Consider the following 22,436-nt stretch of genomic DNA (forward strand, 5'->3'; position numbering starts at 1 on the left):
GGTAGAGGCGTGGGGTCTATATACGTTCTTCCTAGAGATTTTAGTAAACAATGTCTATTTTCATGTCTGGTGTAGGAGATTCTAGCCTTTTGTCCTTAATTTTTTAAAAATTTAGCAATATGCCCCTATTTCGAAACTATATAGGGATATGTCCCTGTTTCAATACTCGATTACCTTAAAATTGAGTTTCAATGAAATACTCGATTCGAAGAAAATCAAGTTATGCCGAATAAAACTAAAAAAAAAAAAAAAAAAAAAGCATGGAACTTGATTTTAGGGAAGTTGAGTTCCAAAACGCTGCTATAAGGCTTTAAAACGTCACTATAGAGCTTAAAAACGCTACTATAGGGCCCCTTGAACCTGGTATGGGTACTTATAAATTTTTTTTGCATGAAAACGCTGTTATAGGGCTTTAAAACATCACTATAGGGCTTAAAAACGCCACTATAGGGCACCATGAATATGAGCCAATCACACATAAAAAATTGCAGGAAAATGCCGCTATAGGGTTTTAAAACGTCACTATAGGGTTTAAAAACGTCACTATAAGGCTCCCTGAATATGGGGCGATCACACTTATAAAATTTTTTTTGCATGGAACTCGATTTCCTGAAACTCGAGTTCCATGCAATTTTTTTATTTTTATTTTTATTTTTAATTTTGATCAGGCATAACTCGATTTTCTACAAATCGAGTATTTAATTGAACTCGATTTTAGGATAATCAAGTATCGAAACAGGGGCACGCTCCTATATAGTTTGCAAACAGAGACATGTTGCCAATTTTTTTAAAAATTAAAGGTAAAATGCCAGAATCTCCGTCTGGTGCAATAATTTTTGGCTTTCACACTGTATTATCATTGTCTCGTTGGTTGGAGTTTTGAGTTTTGGGACTAATATTTGGTACAGACCGTACAGTATTGTCATTGTGGTATCTGCAATTGAATTCTTACATGGGCCGTTGGGATCCGTTTTAAGTGGATATTGGGCTTTGTGCTCCCTTTGAGATAGATGTTGGGCTTCTAGACTATAGCCATTTTCTATAATTCTTACAATATTGGCTTCTGTATTTGTCCATACAAAATAACAATGAACAAATCTTTAGCTTTCACTCTCTATGACATGCTTGGAGTCTTAGCATTAAGGGCATATATGCATATCTTGAAATCATTCTCTACAATGTATTTTGTTGCTGCATAGATCTAGTTTCTTGGATTCAAAAATAAATGGTCCAAACCACTGCGACTTGAGGAGAACACTTGGGAATTTGAGACGCCAGTCTTTATCAGCAGTATAAGCCATTTTACCACTCACAACCACGTCACAGTTAATCTCAAGAAAACCCTCCAGAGGTTTTTTTTTCCAATGTAGCTCCTAAGGTAGTTTTGCAGAATTGATTTGTCTTGGAGCTTAAACGGGAATGTATTAGGGGCTGTTTGGTAGAGGATTTTGAGTAACGTTGTTTAAAATGATGTGGATAATGTGGTTTAAAAAGTGTTGTTAAAAATACGTATTTATAGTATTCATAAAGAGAAAAATGTGTTTGGTAATGTGTTTCAAATAGTATATTTTGGTGTTAGAAATATTGTGTGTTGGGTATGTGTGTTTTTTTTATTTTAAAAAAGCTGACACGGTACTGCACAGACGCGTGAGAGAGACGTTGCTAAGATGCCACACTACACTGACGCGTGGGAGAGGCGTTGTTGAGACGCAACAGTGCACTGACGCGTGGGAGAGAAGAGACCATTTGCACAGACGTGTGAGAGAGAAGAGTGAGATCTTACTGTCAGGTGAACCCAGAGTGTTTCACTCTCTACGGTAATTTGTCAAACACAAAGTCAAACAACTCTTGAATACTTAAACAACACTTGTTTTGAATCACTTACCAAACACATAGTTCAGCATGGGGCCCACCTGTTTGGGTGTTTAAATATCAAACAACGTTGCTGAAGTATGTGTACGTGTACCAAACAGGGCCTTAACCTTCACTTCCTTATTGTTAAAGGCCACCCCATTTCTTAGCTTCCATATAAATTCCATGATCCACACAACCATCAAAAGTATACTGCAATTTATCAATTTTTGCCTACAAATTGCTAGAGGGTAGATGTACACTCCTCACAAAATCAAAACTACTGCCAGAATCAATGGATTCAACATGAAAACACCAAAGGGTGCGGTACCAAGATGCTATGGTAATTACACAGTTTAGAAACAAATTCAGACAAGATTCTTCGTGCAATTTACACATGTAAGGGCATTTAGCATTATCATCACCTTTGAATGGAAGATATTCTCTTATCCTATACAAGAAGTAAGTAGGATATCATTAGCCATATGCCGTAATAACAATTTAAGCATTTCATGAGGGTGTAGTTTTCAAATTGTACCCCATCAAATCCCTTCCATTACTATTAAAGTTGTGCTGCTACTACTTTAGTAAAGCACCTTAAATTAACTACAAAAGTGCTGTCCCCAACTCCTAGCCCTTATTTGAATTACTGGACATCTTTAATAGTTTTTATATTGTTATGAATTCTTCTAATCAAGGTCTCTCTTGCCTTACGCGAGTTAGGTGACAGCCTAAAGCCCCCAAATTGAGGCAAGCCCCAAATATTAACCAATTAGTTTAGTTCTTTGATTCCCAGATAAATATATAAATAATAATAATAATTCTGTAAAATGTATTAATTTAACCCCCAAATTTTAGTCTATAGATAAGGGAGAAGAAGTCAAAGAATAAACAATTAGAAAAGAAGGCCTCAATGTAGGAATAATCAAATTATACCCGAATATTAACATAGATAAAACAAAGTTATAAAAAAGAAAAAACAGAAAAGATTTCTCTTTGTGATCCAAATCTTTCAGAAGCAAATCTCTCTCTCTCTAACAACAAAACAGAACAAAAAATCATAGAAATTAAAAATTAAAAAAAAAACTCAAACCATATTTTTTTGTACACATCGACAGGAAAAAATTGCTTTGTATTTGCTGTTGCTGATTTTGGCTACGCGTTAGACTCCTCCGTTCCAGGTTTGCCTTGAAATTTTTTTTCTAGATCTGTGTTTTTCTACTTTGCTTTAAACTAGTTTGATAATTTGATTGTTCATTTGTTTGAAGTGCTGGTGTTGCTCTGCTGCGCTTCTGCTCTATGTCTTTACTTTTTGTCATTTTTAGAAACTTAAGTCCTTAAGTCCATTGAAAAAGTCTAGACCACAAAATTTTTTATAACTTTTTGTTACAACTGTGATCAGCGATGATTGACAAAGAAGAAATAGTAGGTTTATGTATAAGTAATAGTTAACTATTCACAGTTTGCTAAGTCAAAATTGTGACAAAATTATTGTGAAATAATTTGTGGTTATAATTAGTTCTTTATATGATGGAACGTGTAATGAAATGTGCTATTCACACGGACCCCACAATTTGTGGCCGGTGATATGTATTTTATTATTGTAATATACTAATTGTTGACCAAAAAAAAAAAAAAAAGTTTTGTGAAAAGGAAAGTATTAAATAAAGTGTTGTTCCTTTTAATTGTATTGTATTGTTTAATCCAAATGTCCAATTTATTGAGTGATGTAATGAAAAAGAAAGGTTAAGTAGATTAGGCATATTATTTATTGAAAGAGAAATGTTAGAGGAATTTGAATATAAAAATTTAATTAGTAATTTTAAATCATAAAAAGCAAGAAGAATAAATTAGAAGTAACAAAAATATTTAAGTAATATTTAAATATATAAAATGTCTTATTTTAATTTTCTTCTTAAGCCCCAAAATCCGTAGAACCGCCCCTCCTTCTAATCACAAATCACAGATTACGATCTCCTTCAACCATAAAACTCTAGATTTTTGCCTTCATGTGATCTCATTTTTTAGCATCCATTCCTTTAGTTTAGTTCAACATCTCCAGCTGATTCCGTTACTGAGTTTTGCTTTGTAGGCTCTTTGGCTTGAACCTATTCTAATTCTCCCAATCCTAATTGAAAACATCAACATTATTGTAATCTCTGATCCAAGCTGCTTGGCGTCTAAAAAAAACTCTTAGATAAGCATAAAAACAAACATAAAAATAGATTAGTCATTATTGTCAAGATCTTTGTTTTTTTTCTGGGTTGGTGTGAAATGAAATGAGAGTGAAGTTTAATCCTGCTTGATCATGACAATTAATCATCCTGAAAGTTTGATAAGGACGAGAAAATTAAAAAAAAAAGTACATAGATAAAAACAATGATACATCCACATCATAACCACCCCTTTTACTCTACTCTGAGCCACACGCTATGGATGAGTAATGTCGTTTACGAATTAATTCTAAATCATGTCAAGATTTTTCTTAATGGCATTCCTATTTCAACTTACGCCATGGAGGCACATACACAGTTAATTAAGACCATGTCGATGTCGGTCCACTAATTTTGACATCTTTCCTATCAAGACAATTTCGTTTGTATGGCTAGCGCTCCTACCTACTAATTTTGAAACTGAGATTCCCAATAATAATAATAATAATAATAATAATAATAATATGTATCTAAAACTTATGTAGATTGGCTTAGCATTTCGTTATACCAATTATCTTTATTAATATTGGCCCACATGAAGTTACGGATTGTATTTTAGTAGATAGGAGGAAGGTGTGTAACTGAAACTTCTGTAGATTGGCCTACATGAAGTTACGGATTGTATTTTAGTAGATACGAGGAAGGTGCATAGTTTAGCAACGATAATTAGCTCCATTAAGACTTTAGTAGTATATATATATATGATATTATCCATTCGTCATGTAATGTGGGGTTGATGAGTTTACAGCAAAAATTATCTTTATTTTTTATTCATTTTTTTTTATAGTTATATTCTTATTCTTAATAGTGATATTTATGTTATAGAAAAATTTTGTGAGAGTAGTGAGATAATTTTATTAAATTGAAGATGGTCAATCTAATTTTGGTGTATCAATGATCGATTCAAAGGGACTGATTGATGTTGAAGTTAACTATATGACATGGGGACTAAAATAGACCGTGGGTAATTCGTCACAAGGTGGATTAAGTCTTCAGGATTCTTTAAGTAAGTATATAGTTCTCTCATCTCACAAATCGTGGGAAATTATTCATCATTATAAGGAATACCGAAATCACATATTAATTGAGACTTTTATGGTCTTGAATAAGATAATTAAAACAGGGACTTTAATATGGACCATATGAATACCATTAGTCTAACTAGGTGTAATCTAGAATGATGCTTGTTTAATATAATAGATTCCGTAGTGCTCCAGTAAAAAAGCACGAAATCAAATATGTATTTGGCTCCTTTTGAACTGGAAAAATATCTGAATGACTTTTATATCATTTTTGCTAGACAGCTTGAAAAGTTGTCCTCCAAATTGCAATTTGGACTGATACTAATCAGTGCTTTCGCATTATGGCAGTCTTTAATTTTTTTTATTGTTAATGTAGTTATAATCATAATCACATGGCATTACATACAATAAACCAATCCCGAGCTGAGTTCTAAAATATCATATAAAGCTAATCTAAAATATCTCATAATTAAGTACATTTTAAAAGTTAAAACCATGGGCGCTTGATGGGACCTGGGGTTTGTCCAAAGTTGCTATAATTCAACTTGATAAAAGCAACCCAACTTAAAAACCTTGTAAAACTTAGCTTAATTAAACAATAAAATTTTTTTATCAATTTTTTTAAATTTTTTTAATAAGTAAAAAACAAATATAGAGCTTTAATAAACAAACGTCTTTGTCCAATTCACATTGTGACATTTTTTTATTATGATGCTACGTACATATTTGTAAATTCAACTCCACCTTCACAGTTGCAAAATGCTTTCCGAGAAAAACTAAGGGAAAGAACATTGACCCAGATCACACAAAAGTTTCACCAATTCACAATTTCATAGTAATTCACTACATGCCAAACCATGAACATAGGACTACCAGATGTTTCATGGAGATGAATTTGGGACCTACGCTTTCCACGCGTGTCAATCTCCTTAGTTTGCATGGCACCTCTCACCGCTCTAGTTCCCTCTTTTTTATAGTTTCCTCTCCTCCCAGCTTTCTTGCCTTACCTGCTTTCATTTCCTCTCTCACTCTCTCTGCCCATAGATTTTTCTAAACTAGTTCATTTCCATGACGGTGCGTCACTCTGTGTGTCTCATGAGCCCTCCTACTCTGTTGATATTGGTATTACTGGGCTTTGAAGTTATAGGAGGTGGCAGAGCTTCAAGGCTGAACCGATGGGAGTCAGGGATTCGAATGCCCACAGAGAAGGATGATGCAGAAGATGTTGATGGAGAAGTTGGCACTAGATGGGCTGTTCTTGTTGCTGGCTCATCCGGTTATGGAAATTACAGGCACCAGGTGTTTTTCTTTTTCTCTTTTGGTTGGTTGTACAAGATATAACATGGTCAATTTTAGTATAACAGATGAAATTATTTTGGGTTACCATGAGCTATTTGTTTGTAATGTAGTTTTGATATGGTTTATTAATTTTTATATTTAGTTATTGAGGTGTTATATATTTTTGAGTTCATGTACAGGCGGATATATGTCATGCGTATCAGTTGCTAAAGAAAGATGGGCTGAAGGAGGAAAACATAGTGGTTTTTATGTATGATGATATAGCAAACAACGAGTTCAATCCAAGGCCTGGGATTATCATCAATCATCCACAAGGTTCTGATGTGTATGCAGGAGTGCCTAAGGTACCTTTTAATTTTCTTTCGATTGATAACATGGATATAGAATATTCTTTGCCATATAGGATCATGGTATTAATGTAAAAAAATGCAAGTGGTAGGTCACTCAATTAATATAAGTGGTAGGACACCTCTTGCTAATCATGTCTCCCCTGATATGAGTTTCAATGATCAACTTCATCAATGAAGTCTTGCACATGAAGTTAGTACCATTTCCTAATACTTGACCACCTTTAAAGTGACAATGAAAGGACTTCCTATCTGATTGTGTGTAATATTTTAGGGTGACTTCAATTGAGGAGTTGATATAGCAAGATGCCATATGTTATTTTAATTCTTAAATTATTTTATTTTGCATGTTCTCAAGCTGAGGTTTCAACTTACATTTGTATACTTAATATTATTTTGAATTTGTTACTATGGTGTGTGTGTATATATATATATATGTTTTTTTTGGTAAAGAAAATGAAATATTGAAGGAGAGAGGTTGGCGTCTCCTACGCTTTGGGCCAAACACAAAGGCCTGCCCACTCTCCTTAGATAAAGAGTCTTACCTTGAATGAAGTTTGGAACCCACTTCAACACTTGGGCCAAACACAAAGGCCTGCCCACCCTAGTTAGATAAAGAGTCTTACCTTGAATGAAGTTTGGAACCCAATTCAACAGACAGTGCAAGTTAACTTGTGGTTGAGTTTGCATCTAAACTCTGAACTCAATTATAGGTCACGGAAATAGTATTAGAGATATACTATGCACATTTGTGTTTTTGCACTCCCTTCGGTGTTTGTGGGAAATAGTATTAGAGATATACTATGCACATCTGTGTTTTTGTGCTCCCTTGGGTGTTTGTTTGTGCCCGCAGAAAGCCTCAAAGTCATCCTTCCTTCCCTAATCATATTAGCACCATACTTTTGTGCAACCAGCCTTGTTAAGACTCCTACTTTATATGCAACCAGCCTTGTTAAGACTCCTTGTTAGAGATAATTAGGCCAATAGTATGGGCTTAAGTCCAATCCTACTTTGTATGCAAGTCAAGACTCCTATTTGTACTATAAGTCTATTAACCATAGCCATAGTTAGTATATGGTTAGTCTAAGATTTAACCTACTATATATACTAATGTTGGGTTCATTGTAACACAAAATTTGTGTTTCACTCTTATAATAAAGATGTAGCCCTTAAGAGATTTTCTGTATCTATTTTAGCATAATTAACATGGTATTAGAGCCAAATTTCGTTCTTGACTTCTAGCAAAATTCACCTCTGTTCGCCCCCCAAACCCAACATGGGTATAAATAGTAGACTAAATCCTAGACTAACCATATACTAACCATGGTTAATAGACTTGTAGTACAAGTAGGTGACTTTGTCTCTTGCACAAAGTAGGATTGGGGTAATAATCTCTAACAATCCTAAAACAGCCTTATTTTTAAGGTGATGTAGTGCTTTTGCTATGAACTTGTATAATTGGACTGATGACACTTTGTGGGTTAATCTTAACAGGATTACACTGGTGAGCAAGTCACTGCAGAAAATCTTTATGCAGTACTTCTAGGCAACAAGAACAGGGTGAAAGGTGGAAGTGGGAAGGTTGTGGATAGCAAACCCAATGACAGGATCTTTGTATACTACTCTGATCATGGAGGCCCTGGCGTTCTAGGTGAGTTTAAAACAACCTTTTTTTTCCCCTCCGCAAGAGGTTTAACATAACTTTAGCATGAAAACTTATTACTTATTTTGGATGCTAAAGTTTTAATTTGTATTCCAAAATGGAAAAAGGGATGTGTATTTTTTATTTGGGGGAAGGAAATAGATCATACCAATTCTCAATTTGTTGAAGGGATGCCGAATCTGCCTTACGTTTATGCCATGGACTTTCTTGAGGTTTTGAAGAAGAAACACGCATCTGGAACATACAAAAAGATGGTTAGGAGAATTCTACCTTCTTGAGAACTGTGCTATGATATTTCAATGAGACTAACAAGGTTAATTTCATGTGGTGTGCTCAGGTTATATATGTTGAAGCATGTGAGAGTGGAAGTATTTTTGAAGGTATAATGCCCCAAGATCTAAACATATATGTAACAACAGCGTCAAATGCACAAGAGAGTAGCTTTGGAATTTATTGTCCAGGGATGGAACCTTCTCCGCCTCCAGAGTACATCACTTGCTTGGGGGACTTGTACAGTGTTGCTTGGATGGAAGATAGGTAAGCAGTATTGCATTTTGAATGCCAAAAAGCTGGTGGGGAATTTTGAAATTGAATGGTATTGGTTGAAACTTCTGTAGAATTGAGATGAATTTTTTGCTTAAATCTTATGACACATTACTTAATTGGTTAAACTTTCCTTGATTTTTGCACATAGTATGCATGAATGAAGCTTCAAACATTTATCTTCTTAATATCTATACACGGAGCTGAATTGTACATATTTACTTATGTAGTGAGACTCATAATCTCAAGAAAGAAACAGTAGAACAGCAATACCAGACGGTAAGATTCGTTATATTTGAGCTTCCCAACATTTTCTGGGTCTTGTACTTAGATAAGCATTTTTTTTTCCCAATCATTTTGATTTTGATACTTATTTTGTGTAGGTGATCATTTTGACGTTGATACTTAAATGCTATTTTGTGTAGGTAAAGAACCGGACTTCCAATTTCTTAAATTACAATATAGGTTCCCATGTGATGGAATATGGAAATACAAACATCAAAGCTGAGAAGGTTTATTTGTACCAAGGTTTTGATCCTGCCACCGTGAACCTCCCTCCGAATAATCGCCTCCTTGATACACACATGGAAGTTATTAACCAGAGAGATGCAGAACTTTTCTTCCTGTGGCAGTTGGTAAGCTTAAGCCTTTTTTCCCTCTTTAATGAATAAAACAGTGATTAAAAATTACTTGTTCTAAGTTAGCCTAGATACCAGATAGGATTCTTCATTTTATTTCCCATATTTGATATACTTATGCGTCTCCATATTTAGATACATATTTAGAGATTTAGGGAGAAAATAATAATTCCTTCCATATTTAGATACATATTTAGAGATTTAGGGAGAAAATAATAATTCCTTAGCTGCAGAACATTAAGTTCCCCAATAAAATTTTAAACACATGATTGCATTATTCAATAAACCACAAACAATGTTACATTTTTTGACGACAATTAAAAACAATAAATCTGTTTGTTAAATTTTCATTGGAAACCCAGTCCAATGGAACACAAATACAATCACTACTACGAATCCTCTGTCCCATAGTTCCACTTCATAACTCTACTAATCACAATTTTTCACATTTTTCTTAAAAAGTTTCTTTAATATTAAATAACTAAAGTTTAAAATGAAAAAAAAAAAAAAAAAAATCAAACAATGACATACGAAGCATAAAATGAAACACAAAAAATGGGATGTTGGATTTTTATTCAATGAAACACAAAATTGTTATATTTTCCCAGGACAATTGAATTCAATATAGCTATTTGTCTAGATCACAACCTTGAATGATCCGACCTTCACCCGGGTCAATAACTTTGTCTAGAAAAGCCTGTATACACAATATTTATTCACAATTTCTAATGTGTATAATGTCGATATGTTTTTGTCTTACAGTATAAAAAATTAGAGAATGGATCACAAAAGGATGCAATCCTAAAGCAGATAACAGAGACCATGAGGCATAGAACCCACTTAGATGGCAGCATAGAATTAATTGGAACATTTCTATACGGACCACATAAAGGTTCTTCCATCTTTAATTCTGTGAGAGAACCTGGAATGCCTCTTGTTGATGACTGGGGATGCTTGAAATCAATGGTAACTATAGTTTCCACTTTGAATTTGCAACTTCAATTCCATTTTTATTTGCTCTCATTGCACATAATTCAATTCCATAACCATCACAGGTTCGGTTGTTCGAAAGCTATTGTGGTTCATTAACACAATATGGTATGAAACATATGCGAGCCTTCGCCAACATTTGCAATAGTGCTGTTTCAAAGGTGTCAGTAGAGGAAGCTTTTGTGGCTGCTTGTGGTGGCCATGACCCGGGCCTATTGCATCCTTCCAATCATGGTTATAGTGCTTGAATCCAGATAATATATGCTTGTGTCTGTATATATTATATATAATAAAAAATACTAGTGTCTGTGTATTATATGATAAAAATTAAATAGTAAATTTTCAGAATGGTAAATAATGCTTGTTTTTGTTCCTCAAAAAAATAAAAAAATAATGCTTGTTTTTATACATTTCCTCCCTAAGTTCTTCTCTGTTTCTTTGGGGTGGTTTTCACTCTCTGGGGCAAAAATTTGGGCCCAAATCAGCAATCTGGTCACTAGGCCAGTAGGCTTGGAGTACCACACCACCACCCCCCCCCCCCCCCCCACCCCCAAAAAAAAAAAAAAAAAAAAAAAAAAAAACCGCTTATAAAACCTAGTGGAAATGGGTCTTTTATGGTGTTTTATATTGTGAATTGAACCACATCTCTTCTTTTTGTTTATTTATTTATTTAAAAAGTAAAGGACAATGTTACGGTCATAGTAGGGACATCACAATTTAAGGTTGTAATTTATTTGGAGTTTTAATTGGAGTACATATATAAAAAGTTATAATTGGAGTTACTTCCTATAGACTTATCATTTATGTTATACACCAATTACTAATTAGAGCACAATTGAAAAAACGAATACTACATTTCTGAAAAAAGTTAAATAAATTTTGTGCCGGCTTGGGCTTCTAAACACCACTTTGGGAGGAAATCTCTAAATCATTTTAAGCTTGTTTGGCATATTCTCTCTTTGGAATATCGGAACAAAGCGAAATCATCAAAAGGGCCCGAATGTGAAATTGTGAATGATATCTTGATCTTCCTCAGGCTTAGGAGATGGTCCAGTAATCGAATATATGCTCTCGTTCAACTGGGAAGAATCCTCATTTTTCATTCGTAATCATGTATATATACATTGACCCAAAAAAAAAAAAAAAAAAAAAAAATCAAAGAAAATTGATGACATAAATTTACCTCTCTCTCTCTCTGTGCACAACAGCGACAGAGTCGGGTTTATATATATATATATATGAATTTGAACTCTCCAGAGGTGTTAAATTAAAGTTTGTATTTTAAAAAAAATTTAGATTGCCCATATAGGAAATGAGAACTATTTGGTTATATTTTTCAGCTAAAGAACGAAACGAGAATTCTTTACATAATCTTAGAAATGGATAAAGGCATATATAGGGGACCAAATTACTATACAAATGGCATGTTATTCAAGTAAATTCGGAGCTTTTGCCAGTATTTATCATTGTTCTGTCCATTTGAGAGATTCGTTCGGCTGAGAAAAAGTTGAAGCAAGATGATGCTTTATGGCCTCTAGATGCAACAACTGTCCTAGAAACAGGAGATGTATCATATTTGACGCTCTTGGTTAAAAAAATGAATGTTTTCTGGATGAAAAAGTAGTATTAACTATGTTTTCAGTCCATAGGTGATCGTATAACTGATAGAGTTTAATACGTCAACTAACTTATCTATTAAGGTCTTTCAACTTTCGAGTAGTATCTAGGATTGAATAAGGTCATTTGTGAATTAAGTATGTGATTGACAAGGGACAATTGATTTGTAATTTGTATTAATCAATCGTAAGTAACAAAATATGTTGATTGTTTTTCCACCTTGACGCATCATTGATAACTATTATTGAAAGTTGCTATAGTTAAAAGTTGTTGATGCTTATTTTGGAAGCTCAGTAGTAGGAAGAAGCCTAACAATATGGATAGAGAAGAGTTAGTGGATTGATAGAAGAACCACTAAGCTCGAATGACAAGAATAATGGATCATAGACCCATAAAGTAAATAAATAGGACTTGAGGAAAGCAAATGGGTCTAAAGGAGCCTAGAGAGAGAAGTAGTAAATCCATGGGTATTATGTGATGTAGAAAAGTAAGAATGGGCTATAGCAAGTCCAAAGTAATGAAGTAAGAAAGTAAGGGGGTTGATGGAAAGCTCATGAGCCCCAAGAATGAAGGATAAGGTAATTGGGCTGGGAAAGCCCAGAAGAGTTAGTAAGAGTCCATGAAAATGCAGAATAAGAAAATAGGCCAAGGATGCCTAAGGAAAGCAAATGGGCCAAGAATGCCCAAAAAGGAAAGGAAGGGGAAAAAGGAGCTCACAAGTAATATAATGGGTCCAGAAAACCCAAAGTAGCATGAGTATAAATCCAATGACCATATTGGGTCATTATAGCCAAATGAGAGAAGAATACGCAGCAAGCCTAAAAAAGGCCCAGCAAGCTGGGGTCAAATGATATCACGACAGGAATAATAGAGTAGCATGGCAAGAATAGTAGCAAGACCACGGAAGGAGCAAAGGAGTAGGCTGAAGAAGGAAAAGCCCACAATCAAACAAGGCCTGACCCTTGAGAGAAGCAAGCGGTAAGGAAATGAGAAATCAGAAAGCAGTCCACGCCATAAGAGGTCAATGATGAGCGGCAGAATGCACAGACGAGCCTCCAGACCACGGCAAACGCATGAGTAGCGGACAAGCTTTGAACGTACACAGAACTGGAGCACGCGCAAGGCCTAGACACCACCGGTCTGTACCTAGCCAATACAAGAGTGGTGGGTCATGGGTCAGAGGTAAGAGGGGGTATGGTTTGGCGGTGGGGAGAAGGGAAAGTCTATTCTGGGGTTCCTGCTCAAATTCTGTTGGGAGTAATATCTTGCTGGGATGACTTACCACCCAAAAGAAGTAAGGATGAGTTGGAACCACTAGGTGCATACCATGAGGGATAGAGAGAGAACACCCGTGCTATGATGGATAAGAATGCCATGGTGAGCAAGCAAACAAAATAATCTTCTTTGTTTGGTGATGGGGAGTGGCGTAGCCAGCACAAGTAAGTAGTGATGCCTAGACAGCTGTCAAACCAGTGATGGTCGGCAAGAACACCCAGACTAGACAAAAGTAGTTAAAGGGCTAAAATGGTAAAAGCTAGTCACGACAGGCAGTATATAAAGAACCCTTGCTGTGCACAGTATCAGGAGGACGACAATAGTAACCTCTAGGAGAAAATCACAACATCACTACATGGGTAAGCACTGAGAAAGAAAGAAAATAAGAGAGAAAGAATAAAAAATAACAAAAACTGAGAAGAAAGAGAGAATCAGGAAGAAAAAACAGAGAAGTGTAGAATGATAGGTATGCACCAATAGGTTAATTCCTTCTCTCCCTCTAAAAGCCTACCCTCTATCAAGGATAAATGATTTGTTTGGGCATAAGCCATTCAGGCCCATTCTCGCAAAGTGGATAATTTCTGCAGCAGACGAGGTTATCCACGTTGAGGGAGTGGTCCCCTCCTTGGCCTTAGTCCTGTAACACAATTGAACATGATAGACTAATCTTTTCCTTTTGATTTTGCCATTTATCAAGATTATTTCCTTTCTCGCCTTTGTAATCTCACTTATAATGTGTCTCTTATATCATTCTTTTTCCCTACTTTGCTTAAAAATTCCTAATTTATTTTGTTTAAAAGGAAGCATATTGCCTTTATTGTCATATTGTATGTGTCTGTCGTAACTCCCTTGTAACAGCTTCGCCTGCCATGGGTATGTGACCAAAGTTTTGACAAACGGGGCATAGCTTGTGCACATGCTGGACCAACTCTCTTATCCAGAATACTTAGGCCTCAGTACAGCAGGAGATAGTCCAGCCCAAAATCACAAAAGGCCCACCACAAAAGTTAAAACTATTATACTTAAAAAAATAATAAAAAATAAATACCCTGTGCATTGCACTACAAAATCAATTTTACTTTTTAATTGGAACACCATTGGACCCTTCCTGCACTTGAAGGGCTTTGGTTCCCTAGAGAATTAGAGATAGTAGTGCTAAAAAGTTAAATTGTTATTTTTAGCACCACCAACTACAAAAATGGGAGGACATTGGTTGAGCTAAATGTATATATTTTAACTTCTCAGCTACAGCGCACAACCAAAACCATAGCTCAAAGGAAAAAAAAAAAAAAGTATTTTTACTTTTGCGTTCACACTGATAAATGTTATTTAAATCATTCCTTTTCCTTTTTTCTTTTATTCCTATTGCAAGCTCAGTCTCTCTCTTCCCATTGCAAGTTCAGTCTCTCTTCCTTAGATTTCTCTCTTTCTCAACCTCGCTTGCCCAGCCGCCGACAGATCCAACTGACTGCCCAGCTTTGACCACCTCTTCCTCCACTCGCCGCCAACCCAAGCCATTTGTACTCTTCTCCCTTTCATTTTTTTTTCTTCCTTCCTCCATTCCTCACTGGCCCAACTTCCTTGCCCCACATCGTCGACCCATCTCGCCCTCTCTTCTCTCTGACTTATCTCGCCCTCTCTAACCCATCTTGGCCTCTCTTTTTTGTTTGGATGCCACCAATTTCTTCAAAGCTTGCTCGCCAATTTACAGGTGGTTATCTTAGTCTTCTTCATCATGTAATGCTTAGGGTTTTAGATTTGGGGTTTTTGCTTCTAGTTTGCTAGAATTGGAATGATAAAATTTCCACGTTAGTTGGGAATTTTCTGTTTGCAGGGAATTTATATTTGTTGATTCTAATGATAAATTTGCAAGGAATTGGAATGATAAATTTTCTATTTTTGCTTCTCGCTGATTTTCTGTTTGTTGATTCTAATTTATTACAATAAATGTCATGTTAGAAATTGTTTTGAGAATTTTCTGTTTGCAGGGAAGTTTATGTTTTTTGTTTCTAATGTATTGGTGCAAATGTTAGTTTGAGAATTTTCTTTGAGCAAGGAAGTTTACATTTTCTTGTTTCTAATTTATTGCAGTACATGGTTAGTTTGAGAAATGTTCAGGGAATTTTCTGTTTGCATTGAAATTTATGTTTTTGGTTTCTAATGTATTGGTGTAAATGTTAGCTTATGAATTTTCTGTGTGCAGGGAAGTTTATATTTTGTTGTTTCTAATTTATTACAATACATGATTATTTGGGAAATGTTGTTTCTAGTTTGGGAAATGTTCATAGTTTACATATATGCTTCATTGTAAATGGTTGTTGACAGGTTGATAGTTTACTTTGAGATTGTTTCCTGACGATTGAGAAATTGTTTTAGGCCAAAAAAAAAAAAAAAAAAAAAAATTGTATATGTATACATATATAATTTGGGATTAAAAAATATTATTGTTGTATTAGACGATTATTTGCTTTTATGTGGCGGCGGTGGCGGTGGCGGTGGCGGTTGCAGTGGCGGTGGTGGTGGTGACGATGGTTGCAGTGGCGGTTGTGGTTGTGGTTGCGGTGGTTGCGATTGTTGTTTATTATAGTGAATATATTATTTTATTATAGTTGATATATTATTTTATTGTGTTGTTTATCTCTAAATATTAAGAGAATTCTAAAAGTTAGTTATTGTCCTTTTTATTTCAAAAATACCTCTATGTGAGAGATCGCGCCCCCGACTCGTTTTTTAGGATGTTGGGTCAAACCCACGTGAATGGGTGGAGTCGTGTTATTGCCTCTCAAAATGGAAGTTCGACTAGTTATATTTTCCCCTTTAGATGAAGGGTTTTACAATGAAGTCGCCACTTATTTAATTATTGAGATGAATAAGAAAATCAAAATTGAAAAATTCATCATTTTATTAATTTTCAATTGAATTTACATTGATCATAGGAAAATTACATGGCTTTAGTTCTAGATACAATCTAAGATAAAGTACATAACTTTGTTTCCTAGTTACAATCTAGAAATTGAAAATTATAAGGATAAACATTGGTCTATCAACCCTTGATCTAAGTTCGGAGGCTATGTTATAAGGTGGGAAGGTATTAGGCACCCACCTTGCCCGGTGAAATCGGTCTTCTAGACTATGGTAGCCAACATTCATATCACATCATTCAATATGTTATCCATCAATTTGCATGTTGAATTTAAAGTGTGTGTATGTGATAAACCGTAATTCAATTTATTAAGTATTTCATTTGGATTGAAAAATAAATTCTAGTGAATGTGTGTGGATGGTGATATCCTAGACTCAAGAATTTAAAAGAATTATTAAACAAACATCTTTTTCATGTTTTTGATGTGGATTTAAGATCGAAACTAATGTTATGTATGAACATGTGATGAATAACCAAAAACATATGAAGAACACATAAGAACATTCAAACATATTCAAGAGAATTTAAATAGTAACTATCATGCTTTTATCTTAAATTCTCATCATGGCAACATAAAAAACAAGTTAGGGAAATGGATTATATCTTCATGTAAGATCCATGTGATGGAGGAGGAGACTCTTGAGGGAGGTCCTAAGGGTGGAGGAAAAGAAGAGTTAGGAGAGGAAGAATGAGTCTCACTTAATACCTTGAATCTCAAGAAGACCAAGATATGACAAGACTACTCAACTTTCTAGAACTCAAGAGAGGAGAAGAGAGGGGGTTTTTGTGTCTTTTGGAATGAAGAAGAGAGGGGGTTTATATTGTAGTGGTGGAGGAAATATGAATGGAAGACCATTTAATAAGGGTTGGCAAAGAATCATGAACCTAAACCTCATTTTAGCCTTTGGGGAAATTTGGTGCATTAAATGTGGAGATTGGTGAGAGTGAGAAGCAAGCAAAATTCGGTTTTCTCGTAGCTACTGTAACTGCCTGTAAAGCCAACTTCAAAAAATCATATTTTACTCAATTCTGATCGGAATTGTCTCATTCTTGTGCTCAGATCGAAGTCCCGGATGTCTAGTTTTTGAAAAAATTAACCTCATTCACAGATTCAAAATATTTTGAGAGATATCAACAAAATGGTGAGCAGATGTCATTTGTTAGAAAACAATTTCAGCACAATTAGCATTAATAGGTCCCAAATTAGTTTCCAATTAACATTAATAGGCTCCAATCACTCTCATTTCAGACCTAATTAGTTTCAAATTTACCCTAATTAAAAGATAATTGTACAAATTACCCATTGAATGATTAATGTTTAACTATCTAGTTATTAGGTATGTGCAACTCTACCATAAAATGTAGTTCTAACCAATCAAATTATGATATATCATTGATCTAAAATTGATTATACTTATAACCAATTGAAATCAATTGTTCATAATTACATATAGTCGGACTCAATTGTGATAGTGCATCTTAGCTATTAAAACTTGATTTGATGATAACTTTCAATCTGGTGGTTCGATTAGGGTTTATGACTAGTTAATTTGATCATTACAACATCAAGATTATTTTGGTAAAGTGAGATTAAGAATCTAGTGGCCAGAATCAATATGCATATTTCCAAGGTGAAATTACCATTTTATCCTTTATGTGAGGTTAAATGTGGGTTGCAAAATGGGGTGTCAACACTCTAATTTAATTAACTTATCCTTATTTCTAAAACATAAAAATGAGATTAAAATCGTAAATTGATAAAATTAAAAAAAAATAAACCTACAATGTTTATAAAACTACCCCATGTTCTATAAAACTTCCCACTACCCCATATAAACAACCAAAACTACCCCTATGTTCCTATAAAAAAAAAAAAAAAAAAAAAAAAAAACTACTCCATGTTCTAAAAAAAAACCCTACCAAAAAAGAAAAGTCTCATTGCACGCGCAAAACGTGTGTGATAAGGCTAGTATTATTTTATTATATTGAAAGCTAAAATAAAACTTTTGATGTTAGATGTTTTGTAAAGTGAGAAGGTAAAATAGATAAAACATCAAGATCATTTTGGTGAAGTGAGATTAAGAATCTAGTGGCAAGAATTAAGATGTATATTTCCAAGATGAAATTACCCTTTTATCCTTTATGTGAGGTTAAATGCGGGTTGCAAAATTGGGTGTTAACACTCTAATTTAATTAACTTATAATTATTTCTAAAACATAAAAAAGAGGTTAAAATCGTAAATTGATAAAATTAAAAAAAAAAAAACCTACAATGTTTATAAAACTACCCCATGTTCTATAAAACTTCCCACTACCTCATGTAAACAACCAAAACTACCCCTATGTTCCTATAAAAAAAAAAAAAATTACCCCATGTTCTTAAAAGAAAAAAAAAAAAAAAAAACTACAAAAAAGAGTCTCATTGCACACGCAAAGCATGTGTGATGAGGATAGTATTATTTTATTATGTTGAAAGCTAAAATAAAACCATTGATGTTAGATGTTTTGTAAAATGAGAAAGTAAAATAGATAAAGTAGCTTTTTGAGTTGCCAAATAGCTAAATTTATGGCTCCACCAATGTGGATGCGTTGGATGTTTTGTAAAATGAGAAGGTAAAATAGATAAAATAGTTTTTTGTGGTGCCAAATAGCTAAATTTATGGCTCCACCAATGTGGATCTTCTATATGTATATAGTGTGGCCATCCCTATTTTTCACTTTTCTTCTCATTTCCTTACATTAAAATCACTGAATTGATGTTTCTCAAAAAAAAAAAAAAAAAAAATGAAAAAAAGAAAAAAAAAGAAAAAAGAAAAAAGAAAAGACTGAATTGTTTTCTACACCCTATTGCTATATTTAAGAAAGTCCCGTCTACTTGTACCATTCTAGGTGAAAATACACTTTTGGTCTCTACATTTTGGGCCTAATTTGTTTTGGTCTTTAACTTGATTTTGCACCTACTTAAGTCTCTGAAAATATAAAATCATTTTCATTTTGGTTCCTTCTGTCAATCCACTAACAAAAAAGTCTTATGTGGCAAACGGAGTACACTGTTTGCACACTAATACTGACGTGACTAATAAAATAATAATAATAAATTTTATTTAGCATTTAAAAAATGTCACGTCAGCATATAAATTAATAAAAAAAAACCACATCAGAAAAACAATAAACAAAATTATAAAATTATGATTTTTTTAAAATAAAATAAAAGAAAGTAATTAATTTAATTTCTTTTTCTTTTCATTATTTCTTTGGAAGAACATGTTCTTTATGTTCTTCCTAAAACATGATTGTTCATGTTCTTGAAACCTAGCAAACCGATAAAAGAAGAAGATCAAAATAGTGAAACAAAAACCAAAATAGAAGCCACCTATCTGAGATTAAACTGATCAAACCCATATGAAAAAAAAAAATCAAAACCCATCAAGCCCATATGAAACCAAACCGAATCAAACCCAACAAACCCATATGAAACCAAAACCAAATCAAACCGATCAATCCATTTATCACCACGAATCTCTGCTTCCATTTCACAACCACCAACCGCCACTGATCTCAACCTCACCCAGCAAATCATCTATCTCAACCCCTCTCTCTCTCTCTAATCCAAGTTTCTCAGTTTCACATCCACCTCCACCCCACCACAAATCTCCACCTCCACTACCAACTACCTACATCCACAAAAACCTAGAAAAAGAAAAAAAGAAAGAAGAGAGAGGGATTGAGAGCTTGAACAAAGTCAGATAGAAGGTTTCAAAAAGAAAAAAGGTCAAAGATTGAGAGACAGAGAGAGAGGGATTGAGAGCATGAACAAAGAAAGAAGAAAAAGAAAGATGCAAACACACACATGCACCAAGAGAGAGAGGCTAGAGTGCAATCATGGATTTGGAAAGAGTGAAAAAAAAAGATACAAACAAAACACATAAGCCAAGGGAGAGAGAAGAGAGACTCAAGGATTAGAAAAGAAAGATTCCAAACACAAGAACCAAGAGAGAGAGAGAGAGAGAGAGAGAGAGAGAGAGAGAGAGAGAGAGAGAGAGAGAGAGAGAGAGAGAGAGATAAGATGTATTTATTAATTTATTTTTGTTTTGATTTTGATTTTTTGGTTTATCTTAAATGAAAGAAGAAAATGAAATAGATACAAACACAAACACACCAACATAAGTGAGAAGAAGTGTTAATTTAGTGTTTGTTTCTTAAGAAAGTTCAAGAAAAATTGAAATAGTTGCTATAAATTTTTTTCTCAATCTTTAAAATTGAAAAAGTTTTTTGTTTGTTTGTTTGTTTTTGTTTTTGTTTTAGAATTTTTATTTTTTTTAATAATTTATATGCTGACGTGGCATTTTTTAAATGCCAAATAAAATTTATTATTATTATTTTATTAGCCATGTCGGCATTAGTGTGCCAATAGTGCACCAACAGTGCATTCCGTTTGCCACGTAGGATTTTTTTGTTAGTGGGTTGACAATAGGGACGAAAATGAAAATAATTTTTTGTTTTCAGGAACTGAAGTAGGTGCAAAATCAATTTAGGGACCAAAATGAGATTAGGCCCAAAATATAAGAACCAAAAGTATATTTTTGCCTAGTTTCTTTGACTTACAATATCCAACAGCTTGGAAATCTATGTTAATATTTTGTTTGGTTGGAGAGAAACGATTGATGAAAAGTGAAAAGGATAAAGAAGTGAAGAGAAATGGCATGACCGGGGAATGTTGATTTATTTGCAACATTTTTACAATATAAATAATGAAAAAGGTTTTATAAACAAAAGAAGGATAGCATATATATATATATATATATATATATATATATATATAAAAGGATGTATTATATGTTGTAGTTGTATCAAGTGTACACATTTTAATTATTATTATTTTTTTAAAGTGTAGACATATTTCTTTATTATTATTGTTGTTGTTAACTTACTATTATTATTTTCACTCCTTCTGTCATGTGAATTGTGAAATACTGTAAATACATTCACACAATTTCTCAATCAACATTTTGAAATGAAGGATTTGGGCGCCTTCTTGTAAGAAAACAAGCTTGAAGCTTTAACAATGGCAGATTGTGAAAGAGTAGAGAGAAAAGTGAAGAATCAAAAGAAAACTTCTATTCAAGCTTGCTTTATAATAGTACATAACTTGTATCTACTATTTATACATTACACAGATGGTAACTACTCTAGAAGATTCTATCTAACAAACTCTAACAATTTTCTAACAGAAAATACAGCTGTACATTATAACAAATATCTACAACAAATATCTGGAATCATGGAGTTTGATTGAGACAGGGCAAGTCCAGAATAGAAGAAGAAAGAGCCTCTGATAAAAACAACATCGCTTGGAACTTTTACACTTAAACACGCGTGAGTAAGTATAAAACGGTGCTGTTTCTCATTTAATGAAACTCCACCGTGTTAAGATCTGTCTCCTTTTAAACCAAAGTGACCGTTGGAACTGCCTGTATCTTCTTTTCAGGATCAGATTTTGTGAGTTCAGTAACTCTACTTTCATCCCCCCTCAAAACCAAGGGGTCAATGGACACCATGGTTTTGGAATGCAAAAATAGAAACCGAGAGGAAGCAAGACTCTTTGTAAAAATGTCTGCAAGCTAGTCACCAGTGGCAATATAAAGAACTTGAAGATCCTTGCAAAGGGCAGAGACAGGGTTAGAAGTAATGGCAAGGGTAGAGACATTGTCACACCAGAGTTTAGGAGCAAATGAAAGAAAGATGCCAAAATCTCTCAAAACTTGACTAATCCAAACTAACTCCGTAGCAGTTGTGGCAAGAGCACGATACTCAGATTCTGTGGAAGATCTAGAAACAATGTCTTGTTTCTTAGCACTCCAAGTAATGGGGTTTACACTAAGGTACACCAAAAACCCAGTAGTTGAGCGATGATCAAAGGGATTCCCAGCCCAATCTGAATCCAAGAAGGCAAAAAGGGATAAAGGACCATGTTAGATGAAAATCCCCAAATTGAGAGTGCCACTCACATACCTCAGAATACGCTTGGCTGCAATTAAATGAGCTTTACACAGGG

The 22,436-nt window shown here is 34.1% G+C and overlaps 1 protein-coding gene across 1 annotated transcript; it reads left to right on the forward strand.

The window, feature by feature from the left end:
- Positions 1-5,852: 5,852 nt before the first annotated feature.
- Positions 5,853-10,976, forward strand: LOC126709070 (legumain). Its single transcript, XM_050409149.1, has 9 exons — positions 5,853-6,385; positions 6,565-6,729; positions 8,227-8,383; positions 8,564-8,649; positions 8,733-8,932; positions 9,169-9,217; positions 9,364-9,573; positions 10,339-10,542; positions 10,632-10,976. Exons 1-9 carry the CDS (start codon positions 6,155-6,157, stop codon positions 10,812-10,814), a joined length of 1,485 nt encoding a protein of 494 aa, XP_050265106.1. The 5' UTR covers positions 5,853-6,154; the 3' UTR covers positions 10,815-10,976.
- Positions 10,977-22,436: the final 11,460 nt, after the last annotated feature.

Source organism: Quercus robur, chromosome 12 (assembly GCF_932294415.1).
Source record: "Quercus robur chromosome 12, dhQueRobu3.1, whole genome shotgun sequence".
Classification (NCBI taxonomy): domain Eukaryota; kingdom Viridiplantae; phylum Streptophyta; class Magnoliopsida; order Fagales; family Fagaceae; genus Quercus; species Quercus robur.